Source organism: Dioscorea cayenensis, chromosome 12, assembly GCF_009730915.1.
Source record: "Dioscorea cayenensis subsp. rotundata cultivar TDr96_F1 chromosome 12, TDr96_F1_v2_PseudoChromosome.rev07_lg8_w22 25.fasta, whole genome shotgun sequence".
NCBI classification, from domain to species: domain Eukaryota; kingdom Viridiplantae; phylum Streptophyta; class Magnoliopsida; order Dioscoreales; family Dioscoreaceae; genus Dioscorea; species Dioscorea cayenensis.
The window spans coordinates 10,435,067-10,447,340 of record NC_052482.1 but is presented as its reverse complement, the minus strand read 5'-3'; the positions used below and the strand labels follow the sequence as shown (position 1 = coordinate 10,447,340).

Genomic DNA, 12,274 nt, shown 5'->3' with positions numbered 1-12,274 from the left:
CCTTGTGCCAAACTTCCAAACATCTTCCAAATAAAAAGTTTCCCTGAAAGTTCATTCCCAAGTAGTCCTTCGCATTGCCTTATTTCAAACATGCTACACATGTATGTTCTCATGTTTTATAGAATTATTGAGCGTTAGGTAATTGGTCCTATCTGCAACATCTCTTTCTCTGCAACCTACTGTTATAATAAAACAAAAAGACAGAGAAAGCAAATTATGATTGAAACTTTTAGATATGCCAAAGTTTCATATTTTAACATTTTTAACGTACCCCACTCTGGAAGGTATGTTAAAATGTCTTTAATTTAAATTCCGCTAGATATAATGGTGGTAATAGGTTTCATTGTGAGTTTGAACTTGTAATATGGACCCCGCATTATTAGTTGTGGGTGTGCAAATCAAATGATTAATTTTTGTATGAAGGAACACCCCTAATTAATTGGGTTTGTGGTATTTGTCAAAAAATTCATATTAGTTCTCACTCAAAGCACATGATGATTATTGTTTCTTTAAAAAATATATTATTATAATAGTATGTCACGCTTCATTATATAACCTGTGTTTTGTTCATGAACCTAAAAAAATAATTTTCTTGCATTTCATATGACAAGGAAACCTACGAAAACAAACGAAAACGTAGCCCTTATCATTGAGATCATTGATTATCAAATACCTACTTCAAATTAAAATTAATAAATTCATATTATTTTCTCATTAGTCAAAGCACATGTTGGACCTTGTGCCTAAACATTAGCATTAGCCTGTCAGGTACGTTTCTTTTCTAGAGCTTGTATTTGTTCATGAACTTGAAATAAATAACTTTCATGCATTTCATATGACACGGTAACAAACAAAAACAAACAATAACTTAACCCTTATCATTGAGATGATATTGATTAGGGCTTTTTTCCAAACTAACTTTTTTTCTTTTTAATAATATTGTCTAAATGACCTAGGGCCATTACATCATGGTACTGACTGGCTGTTGACATGTATTTTTTTTTTAAAAAAAATATGTTTTTTATATTTTAACCCCTCATCTTTTTTACAATTATTCAAATAGTTTATTTGTAGCTTTTTAATCCAATTTTTTTTAAAAAAATTGTTATTAAAATAGAAAAAATTATTTGGAATTAGAATTATTATTATTAATATAATATTTACTAAAAGAGAAATTTTAAATTTTTTATTAATACTTTGATTATTATTAGAGTGCCAATTAATGAAGCATTAATTATGGGCTATTTCCCATCTTAACCCTTCTTTTATTTAATATTGTCAAACGGCCCTAGGATTATTTTATTTGTCAAAATGACCCTATGGCCATCACATCAATGTCCAGTTACACATGACTACATGAGTGCTAACTGGACTGTTGATTGATTGGTTTTTCTTTATTGGTTTTTTTAAAGTACAGATTTTTTTTCATTTTAGCCTTTCATCTCTTTTATAATTATTAAAAAGCTTATTTGTGGCTTTTTTAACTTTTTTTTTTTAAAAAATGTTATTAAAATAGAAAATATTATTTGAAATTAGAATTATTATTATTATTATTATTAACCCGAGAATTATTAAAATGGTAATTATTTTATTAATATTTTGATTATTACTAGGTTGTAATTATTGAAACAGAAATTATTTAAAATTATTTTTATTATTATTAGTAAAATATTATTACAGTGAAAATTATTTTTAATTAATTTTATTGATGAAATCACGTTCAAACCATGACTTTAATCGGAGCGCGCTTGGGATGGAGCGGTGGCACTAATGGGGCCGTTCGTGCGACGACAACATCCCAGTCTGTTGCCCACGCCACATCACTTGGTATCACATGAAACCTCTCGGGTCAAGTTTCACTGAGCCCAACAAAACGAGGTGCCTAGGGATGGGCGCCTTGCCGCAAGTGTGACTGCGTCACCTAGCCCAGGGAGAGGTTCGGGTGGCTCACCGGCAGTGACCCCAGACGCGCTATGGCCTTGTGTGTCATGTCTGGAGCGATGGAGAGATGCGCATGCAGCCCCTGCACACCCCACTAAGAGGGACATCGACGTGCCGCAACGGATAATAGAGCATCGTTGGGGCCGCCATTCGGCAATGACGGGTTAGGGAGGAATAATGTTTTTTAAAAATAAATAATAATAAAATTATTGAAATGATAATGAAATTAATTTAAAATAATTTATTTTACTAATAATAATAAAATTAATTTTAAATAATTATATTTCAATAATTGTCGCTCTAATAATAATCAAAATATTAATAAAATAATTTAAAATAATTACCATTTTAATAATTCTCTGTTGATAATAATAATTCTAATTTCAAATGATATTTTCTATTTTAGTAACAATTTTTTTAAAAAAAAATTGGGTTAAAAAAACTCTAAATAAACTATTAAATAATTATAAAAGAGATGAGGAGCTATAATGAAAAAAAATGTAATTTAAAAAAACCAATCAGCACCTCATTGATGTGATGGCCATAGGGTTATTTTGACAATATTAAATAAAAAGAGGGTCAACATGGGAAAAAGCCCATTAATTATTTAAAATTATTTTTATTATTATTTGTAAAATATTATTATAATAATGGGACCACTTGGCACCACATGAAACCCTTTCGGGTCAAGTTTCGTCAAGTCCATCAAAACCGGTTGGCGAGGGATAAGTGTCGCAATCGAGAGCGCGGCTGCGTCGCCCGACGCCCGAGTTCCAAGTAGCTCAACGATAGTCACCTAGACGTTCCATGTCCCGAATGATGGGGAGCGTCGCATGGGGCCCTAGCACACCCAACCGAGTGCGCACCGAACGGTGGAGCACCGGTTAGCGCACTCTAGTCAAAGTCATGATCTGGATGTGATTTTATAAATAAAATAATTTAAAATAATTCTCATTATAATAATATTTTACTACTAATAATAATAATTTTAAATAATTAATACTTCATTAATTGACACTCTAATAATAATCAAAATATTAATAAAAAAATAAAATAATTTCTCTTTTAATAAATGTTATGTTAATAATAATAATTCTAATTTCAAATAATGTTTTTTATTTTAATAAAAAAAATTGGGTTAAAAACCCACAAATAAACTATTTAAATAATTATAAAAGAGATGAGGGGTTAAAATGTAAAAAATAGAATTTAAAAAAAAAAATGCCCAATCAGCACATAAGTGATGACTGAGCATAAATGTGATGGTCCTAGGCTATTTTGACAAATAAAATGGCTTTAGAATTATTTGAACAATATTGTAAAAAAGAGGAATTACTTTGGGAAAAACCCTATTGATTATCAAACTCCTAGAGTTTTTTTTTTCTTGTCACCCCTTCCAAAAGGCAAACATACTTGTCACTTGTCATCCATGTTTTTTTAAATATTGTTGGCCACTTGTTAGAACAGATTTAACATTTTAAGATGGGTTGAAATAGTTTCTTTCTCTTTGTTTATATAAAATCATTAAACTCAAATTTATTTTTAAAATTAATTATCTATCTAATATTTAACTATAAGGGTTATAGAAGAGATTGTATCCAAACAAAGTCGAAGTCAAAGTCAAAGTAAAAAAAAAAATACCTAATCAAAACATGAAAAGTTATTTCAAGGTGACATAATTAAACTTAAACAAGAGGAGAACAAGTAATGGGGTAATATAGTAAATTAAAAATAGCATATTATTAGCGCTATAGTTCCATATGCGATAATATTTTTAGATTATGACAATTCTTCATATTATCGCGAACCAAATCACCCCTAAAAATATACATAATATTCTTTCAAAAAAATAAAATCTTCAGATATAGATTTTGAATTAAAAAAAAATCGGATTCAAAAGTAGGATTTTAGAAGTAATGTCTTTTAATGATCATAAAAATTATTCAAAATAAATTTGATTCAAAGTAGAGTTTTAGAAGTTTTACTTCATGATAATCACATAAACATAATCTGATCATCATAGTCAATTAGATAAGCAAATCCCACTCCTAAATAGATAAATACAATTAAAAAAAACAACCAATAAGCTTAACAAAAACAACTCTTCTTATTCATAACTGGTTCACCATCACCAACAACTAACCACATGAAAGCAACTATAACAAGAAAGGAAAAAAAAATTTATTCTGTTTAATATCTTATATTTCAAAGTTCAAACGCTATCAATTGCCAACCCAATATCTTCTGATAGAAGAATGATAAATTCACAATTTTTTGCAAAATTTGAAAAAAAAAAAAATCAAACATATATGTGATTACATGATAAGTGATTGTTTATACATATTTTAGTACATCATTTATGAACATTGAGTATGACTTTATTCAGATATTTTCACTAATATCATGCAATTTGTGTTCTTTTATGCAATTAGGGTGTGTGAAGGGGATTTGACAAAAAGGAAACAAAAATGGGGGTGTGGAGTATTTTTAAAAGTGTTTCTGCATGCCACAAGAGCAAACACATGGACTGCAACAAATACATGCTTGTATGTGCCAACTTCTGAGAAATCTAAAGCCATTTGACATGTCATGAGGACAGAAGAGTAGTCATATAGGGCAACCACACGTGTACTGTAGCAATTTTTTTAGCATCGTAGCAAGTGTTGTAGCGAATTATTGTAGCACATGACATAATAATACACAGGTATCCACACGCCCATGTGGGAGGGCGTGTGGAGCCTTGATTTTTCTATTATAAAAGGCCACTCAAGTGATTTTTAGGTATCTTTTTCCGTAAATTTGAGAAGGGAAAGCGGATAGGCCAGGTTTGGAGGGGAGGTCTTTGGGAGTTTTTCTTCACTATCTTTCATCGATTCCTCCTTCGTCATAGCTATTAGGGGAGTCATTGATGACTTGATTCGGAGGCAGTGTACCTATAGCTTCATTGGAGGGATTCTTGAGGACATTGGAGTAACTCTTGAAGGCCATTGTCACGGATCAAAAGGGGGTTATCTTTATGGTTTTAATTTGTTTTCATTCACTAATTGATTGGATATTATATTGCTCCATGGAGAGCTAAACCCCTAGTGTGTACTTGGACATGTAAACCCTAGGATGTAATCTTGTAACAACTTTTATTGTGTTCCCTTTAATTGAGTTTTTATGTTGAGTTTCAATCTCGTTTTTTTAATGTCATGCAATCCCTATTTGTTATGCTTAGCTTGATTGTATGTTACCATCACCTTGGTGACGAGAGAGATCACCGCTAGAGTTGGATTCACTGGGATTGAAGAGGGTTGAGAGGGTGATCCGTGAGGTAGCAAAGCATCCCTATTTTCCTTCAGATGGGATTAGGGATCTTTTGTCTAGGTCTAGGGTTTGATCTATTCTCAGGAATCGGATTTATCGCTTGAGTTCTCTAGAACTCCAAGCAATCATATGTGGTGTGAGGCTTCGAGAGAATTTTCTGTCGGGACCTCGTAGGGAACCAGTAATAAGTTGCTTAGGTTTAGGGATCTATGTGTCTTTGGATTTCTCATGACTCAACCATATTCATTTAGAAAGCATAATATTAGCTTAGCACTTATCATAAGATTCTAGGGAGAATATTGTCCGAGAACCCTATTTATTTCGACTGATTCCTCTTTACTTCTATATTTGCCTGCTTCTCTTTTGTTGTTTAGTTGCTTGTGAAATTATCATTCCACTCTATTGTTTAGGGTAGATAACGAGGTATATAGTTACTACTAGTACTCTTGTTACTTGTGATTTCTACTATTGAGTATACTCTAGTAGTAGACGATCCGTGCACTTGTCGACACCCAAGGGGTGTGCCATTAAACAAAGTTAAGAGAAAAAAGTACCCCAAAAAAATCTCAAATCTCATAAAAGACCCTTGATTTATGAAGATATGGTTTGGAAAAGAGGAGGATGAAAAACTTTTAGGGGCCAGGCCACCAATTTGTGAGGTGAGTAAAATATTTTTGGCTTTTTTTAAAATATTATAAAAATATAAATAATTATGAAAATAAGCACGTTATGTATTAATTACGAAAATGCGCAATTTGCGCACATTCAGACTACAGTTAATGGCCCCGGCCATCCCCCATTTTTTAATTAATTTTTGAAAATGTTCTTTCTTCTTCGGCAAGCTTTACCGGTGCAATGCAACACTGCTTCTCTAGCATAGTTGGTGTCGTTTTACCTCCGTCAGCAACACCAACCCCAGCCACCGAAATCAAACCAATCAAGAAAAGGAAACATATTCGAAGGCGCAAACACACCAAGTAAACTCATAAGCTCAGAAATGGCTCGCCGAAAGCTGCATGCCTCCTCACTGTCCCCACCGGAACCGTAGTATCTCTGTCCGGCAATGATCTGAAACAAAACATTATAGTTCAAGTTCCCCACCCACTTCAACATCTCCACCTTCAAAGTTCTCCGAATATTGAAGACGGGAAAAGGTGGTCGGCGAGCTCGGAGAGGACGATGGAGAAGAGTTTTTTGGTTTTGATCATTTGATGGAGATGGTCGATGACTGAGAGGGCACCAGATGGCTCTGGCGGCTGTTTTTTGTCAACGAGTAACTCAAAGTCTTAACGAGTAACTCAAAGTCTAAACATGAAAAGAGGGAGGAGTGAGTTGCAAGAAAAGGACTCTGTTTCTTTACATGTAACTCTCTCCTATTGGTTGGTCAACAAAAGTTGAAATGAGTTGTCCTATGAGGCAGTACCTAGCCTTATTTTTATCATGTTTTTTGTGCTGATTACTTTTATCATGTTTTGTATGTTGAAAAGTCTTTTTGCTTTTTATTAAGTTAGTAATGAAATATGCATCGTATTGTAAGAAAACCATTATGACAGCATTGTGATGTAATGTTTTAAAACCTCTTGTTAGTTCCGGCGATGTGGTTTGTGGTTTAGTGAACACTCACAACACTCAAAGAAAAACTCACACAAACCAAACAAGAAGGAGACACACAAGTTTGGTAACCCAGTTCGGCTTCCTCTCGCCTACGTCTGGGGGGCCAAGCCCGGGAGAAAAAAACAATCCACTAAAAAGAGGTGAAAAATACATGAGTACAAAAACACTTGTCACTCACTCACTCAACAATAATGAACACTACCCTCTCTAGATTGTCTGGTGCTCACACACTCTCCTCCAAGAGTTCCCCAAGAGTCACACTACAATCTACGAGCAAGGTAGCTTATATAGACGCCTCAACGCCCCAAATATAGCACATACCTCTTTTTAGAATCTCATGCTACTAATTTAAAAACCACTGAAATTAGTCATTGCAACTCCCTGTTGTAACATAAGTTGCAACATGGCACCCTGATCGCGACTTGACTGAGTTACAGTTACGTTGCGGACGACCTCAAGACCCATCAACCTCCCGGTCATGCTTAGTCCGAGTCGATGCGACCCAAATCTCCCGATCCCGATTGCCAGGCAACTAGCCTACCTCCTCGGCTCCTCATCACGCGAGTCCCCTCGCAAGGCGCCACGTCCTTGTCGTCTTCCATGAAACTTGCCAAATTCTCCTAAATTTGGTCTTCAAAGATTCTCCAAACTTGATCTTCAATTCACCCAAGTTTGGTCCTCAAATCTTGCCGTTAATAGACTTCAATGATTCTCATCAAGGGATTCTTCAAATCATATCTCCTTCATTCACACCATGAATAGATCTTTCTTTAATTAAGCTCCACCATATTTAGTCTTCAATCAAATCACCTAAATATGGTCTTGATATGATCTTGTCTTCAAGTTGTAATGTATTGCCAAAAATAACTCCACCAAGATCTTCACCATGATCTTCAAGATATTTGGCTCCATGTTAGAGACTTACTAAAAATAGCTCTATTAAGATCTTCAAGATGTTTGCCTTGCACTCCAAGTCTCCATGCCATGTCACCATGCTTGCCACATCATCAATTATGCTTTGTCACCTTGGTTGCCACGTCACTTGGTCTAGGTGTCAAATCATGCCAATAAATAGTGCGGTTGCACTAACACCTCTCATAGAAGAGATAACAAACGAACGAGAGAAACTTCTATAACTGGGTATTTGACTCTCTTCCTGCTGGTTTAGTTCTCTCCTCTCACTTTATTAAAAGCTAGCATTAACAGTTTTTTTGGATGTGAATTTGGTTTTGAGGAATTTGTCAACCCATACGTCGGGAAGCACTCGTCCAGTAAAACTAGCATCAACACCATCTACAGTCTTATCTAACTGATCAATGATTAAAATCTATCCTCGTCTCAAGGGACGATATAATTCTTCTTTAACACAATATTGCAAATATCAAAAGAAATAGAAAAGATAAGCCGCACATGTAATATTTAAAAATTTAATTGAATCATCATTATTTTAAATATATAAAAGAAAATTTCATATTTAAATATAATATTTGTTTATACCTAGCCTGCTGCATAGCTAGTTTTTTATATGACATGATATACATCATTTCGAAAGAAATATATTACTTTAAAAAAAAATTTATAATTAATCAGTAAAATTATATATATATATATATATATTGACAAAATGGTTGATAAGTTATATATATATATATATATATATTTAACTAAAATATATTTGACTAAATTATACACATAAATATTTGACTACTCTGTATGCTTAGAGGATGTAAAAACCTATTTTTTGTTATATGTAAATTACTAAAATAGACAATCTAGAAGATTAGGACCAGTATTGAATTTTGTTTACAATTATATTATTATTAAATTTATACTAGTACATAAAAATAATGTTATTATATTCTACCATTGCCAAAGTCTCGTTCCAAAGATATTATTGTTACAAGAACAAGAGTATTATAAATAATCAACTCATCCCTCTTTGGATAATTGTATTTGCACCCGCCAGCACCACTAGCACCATTCCATGGCGATCCCATTCCTCAAGTTCACACCTCTTCTTCCTCTCCATCATCCCCTCCGCCCTCTCCATCCTTCTCCATCTCTCTTCCCATTTCCTCCAAAACCACACCTTCTTCTTCGCAAACCGAATCATGTCCATCGTTTCAAAGCAAACACCAAAGACAACTCCTCCCTCACCTCCCTTCTCTCCGACCTCCAAGACGATCCCATCAAAGCTGATGTTGAAGCTGCTGAAGAGGTCAAAACCAGATTCTCCCCTCCCTCTCTCCAAGATAATCTCCCTTCCCGATGGCTGGAGATCCACGGCAGCGAAAACTGGTCCGGCCTTCTCGACCCCATCGACCCTCTTCTCCGATCTGAGCTCATACGCTACGGCAACTTCACCCAAGCCACCTATGACGCCTTCGACTCCGACCCCTTCTCCCGCTACTGCGGCACCTCGAAGTACCCTCGCCGCAGGTTCTTGTCCAGCCTCGGCATGGACTCCTGCGGCTACGAAGTCACCCGCTTTCTCTACGCCACCTCCAACATCAAACTCCCAAATTTCTTCATCCGATCTCACCAGGATAAAACTTGGAGCGAGAAGGGCAACTGGATCGGCTACGTCGCTGTCTCCTCCGATGCCACCACCGCCCTTCTTGGCCGCCGTGACATCATTGTCGCCTGGCGCGGCACCATCACTAAGCTCGAATGGATAGCGGATCTCATGGATTTCTTACGCCCTGTCTCATCAGTGGGTATCCCTTGCCCAGACCCTGACGTCAAGGTTGAATCAGGGTTCGTAGATTTGTACACGGACAAGGATACTTCCTGCCCCTTCTGCAAGTACTCTGCTCGTGAGCAGGTGCTCGCTGAGGTGACGAAGCTCATAGACCACTACGCTGTTAACAATGGAGAAGAAGTGAGCATCTCAGTGACCGGGCATAGTCTCGGCAGCGCACTGGCCATGCTCAGCGCCTACGATCTGGTCGAGAGCAAGGTGAACAGAGGGAAGACGGTGTGCGTGTTCTCATTCGCGGGACCAAGGGTTGGGAACAGGAAGTTCAAGAAGAGGTTTGATGGGTTGGGGCTGAAGGCGTTGAGAGTGGTGAATATTCATGATAAGGTTCCGAAAGTGCCGGGGTTTTTTATCAACGAGGCTGTGCCCAAGTTTGTGCAGAAGTTGGCCGATGGCCTGCCGTGGAGTTATACACATGTTGGGGTGGAGCTGGAGTTGGATCACAATAACTCGCCGTTTCTCAAAGAAACTTTGGACATAAGTTGCTACCACAACCTCGAGGCTCATCTCCACCTTCTTGACGGGTACGTACTGCTATGCACCACCATCTCTGCTCTTCTTAGAATTCTTAATATATATACAAATCTAAAATTAATATACATAGATAGATATATGAGAAAATGACAAGAGATTTAAAAGGCATGCACCAGTGATAAATTAATACTGCAATCCAATTGTGTCTTTATCTTAGGTGAGATGAATTTCAAATCTATCACCTCCATAAGAACCCATGTCAATAAATTAAAAAATAATTAACAAATATATTTATAAATGTATTTTAAACTTTCTCCTAAATATATATATATATACATACATATGAGAAATATATGTCGATTTTACAGTCTCATTAATTAATTATATTGCTTTATTAATTTATAGCATCATTTTTTATTAACTATATTATTTAAATATATGTATTAAATAATTGATTTTTTAAATTATTAATTGTAACAAACACTTATTATTACCTAGAAAAATAAATTATTTTATTTTTTGAAATATTTAATTTTAATAAGCATTAATTAAGTCATAACAAAGTTTCATTTCAATTCAATACTAGAAAAGGATTTTTGTAGTCTAACACTTTTATGCTGAGCTAGTGTTAGTATTGAAACAATTTTTTAACAATCAACCAAAAAGAAATATAATAATTAAGGACCAAAATAAGCGTTGGTGTACAGTTCAAGCATCAAAACCATAGGTTTACTGTTTCATAATTCTTTATACTATATTCCAAAAGTAATAGCTAATAAAGCTATGAATTAGATTCAGAAGTCGTTCAGGTGCGCTTTTTATTTGTCTCTTGAAATACTGCAAAATAAGCACTATGAAAAGCAAAACTATTTTTTCTAAAAGTTATAATTTCATAAACAAACTAGTTTGTTTATTTGCTTTTTTTTTTTGTCATTTTTTTAAGAGGCTTTGGTGTTTCTATTTCACTTGAAAAAGAGAAAAAAAAAAACATACGCACTTAATTCGTGTGTGAATTCAAATGAAGCAATAACTATGTGAACTCAAATCAGGCAATGACGGAGAAACCATTGGTAATCCAGTGGTTCTCATAGTGCGTAAGTGGGAATGAGCTAAAGACTTTGTTTTCATATCACTTTTCATTAATATTGTTCATGTACGGTATACTAGAGCTTAGTATTGTTTAGTTGCCCTAGTATGGGTTCCGTGTAAAAAAAATAGTATTTAATTTCTTTCCTCTAGGTTATATGCAGAGGATTTATCCCGAAGGAGTCGTTAAGCGACCGTAATTGATACAAAAAAAAAAAATACATCTAACATAGGATAATCACTTATCGCATTTATTCAAAAAAAAAAAATCACTCAATAATCTACATAGGATAATCTATGAATAACATTGATCATACTTACATAACTGTTGATATAAAATAGAAAAGAAATCATTCAAAGATTCTTGTAGACCATGAGAAACTAATGAAGAAAATATATCTTGAAGTAGCTATGACTATCATTGTAACAGGTACCATGGAAAGGGACACAAATTTGAGCTAGCAACTGGAAGAGATCCAGCTCTAGTTAACAAATCTGCAGATTTCCTGGAGAATCGTTTAATGATTCCACCATATTGGAGGCAAGATTTGAACAAGGGGATGGTTAAAACAGAAGACGACAGGTGGGCGCAACCAGAGAGGCTCAAGATTGATGAGCATCCTCCTGACACACACCATCATCTCACAAAACTTGGTTTCAATTTGGATAAATAGCTTCATGTTTGTATTTTGATAACATTTGCATGCTTTGGAGCTCGAGTCTTGGTTTGATCTCTTTCATGCATTTTTTAGAAAGAAAGATAATGGCATTTGCATGTGAACCATGTTGCATAATAAAGAAGAACATCTTTGTGGCGTATTATAAATTTAACATGCAGTGAAATATATTTGCCATTTTATTATATCAGGATACTCTATAATTTAATACCGAAATATGATTTGAATTTTAGTATATTAAAATTTTTTTTAACCTTATTATTTCTTGAAAATTAATAAAGACAGGTTGAGTAAATTAGAAAGAGCATTTAGAATATTTTTTTGTAATAGTAGGATACCTTTTTAATTGAAATATTAATTTTATAAAATGATTTTTTGGTTATATATATTTGATAAAATGAGAATATTGAGATAG

The 12,274-nt window shown here is 34.5% G+C and overlaps 1 protein-coding gene across 1 annotated transcript; it reads left to right on the top strand.

The window, feature by feature from the left end:
* The first annotated feature begins 8,796 nt into the window (after nt 1–8,796).
* Nucleotides 8,797–12,029, top strand: LOC120274168 (phospholipase A1-Igamma1, chloroplastic-like). The gene is made up of 2 exons (XM_039280939.1): nt 8,797–10,146; nt 11,613–12,029. The coding sequence occupies exons 1-2, from the start codon at nt 8,849–8,851 to the stop codon at nt 11,854–11,856; spliced, it is 1,542 nt and encodes a 513-aa protein (XP_039136873.1). The 5' UTR covers nt 8,797–8,848; the 3' UTR covers nt 11,857–12,029.
* The last annotated feature ends 245 nt before the right edge of the window (nt 12,030–12,274 follow it).

Bases quoted from the DNA above. Each gene is read 5' to 3' on its own strand.
- LOC120274168 (XM_039280939.1), top strand. From the start codon at position 8,849: ATGGCGATCCCATTCCTCAAGTTCACACCTCTTCTTCCTCTCCATCAT. The intron at 10,147-11,612 runs GTACGTACTGCT...TCATTGTAACAG, and splicing joins CATCTCCACCTTCTTGACGG to GTACCATGGAAAGGGACACA.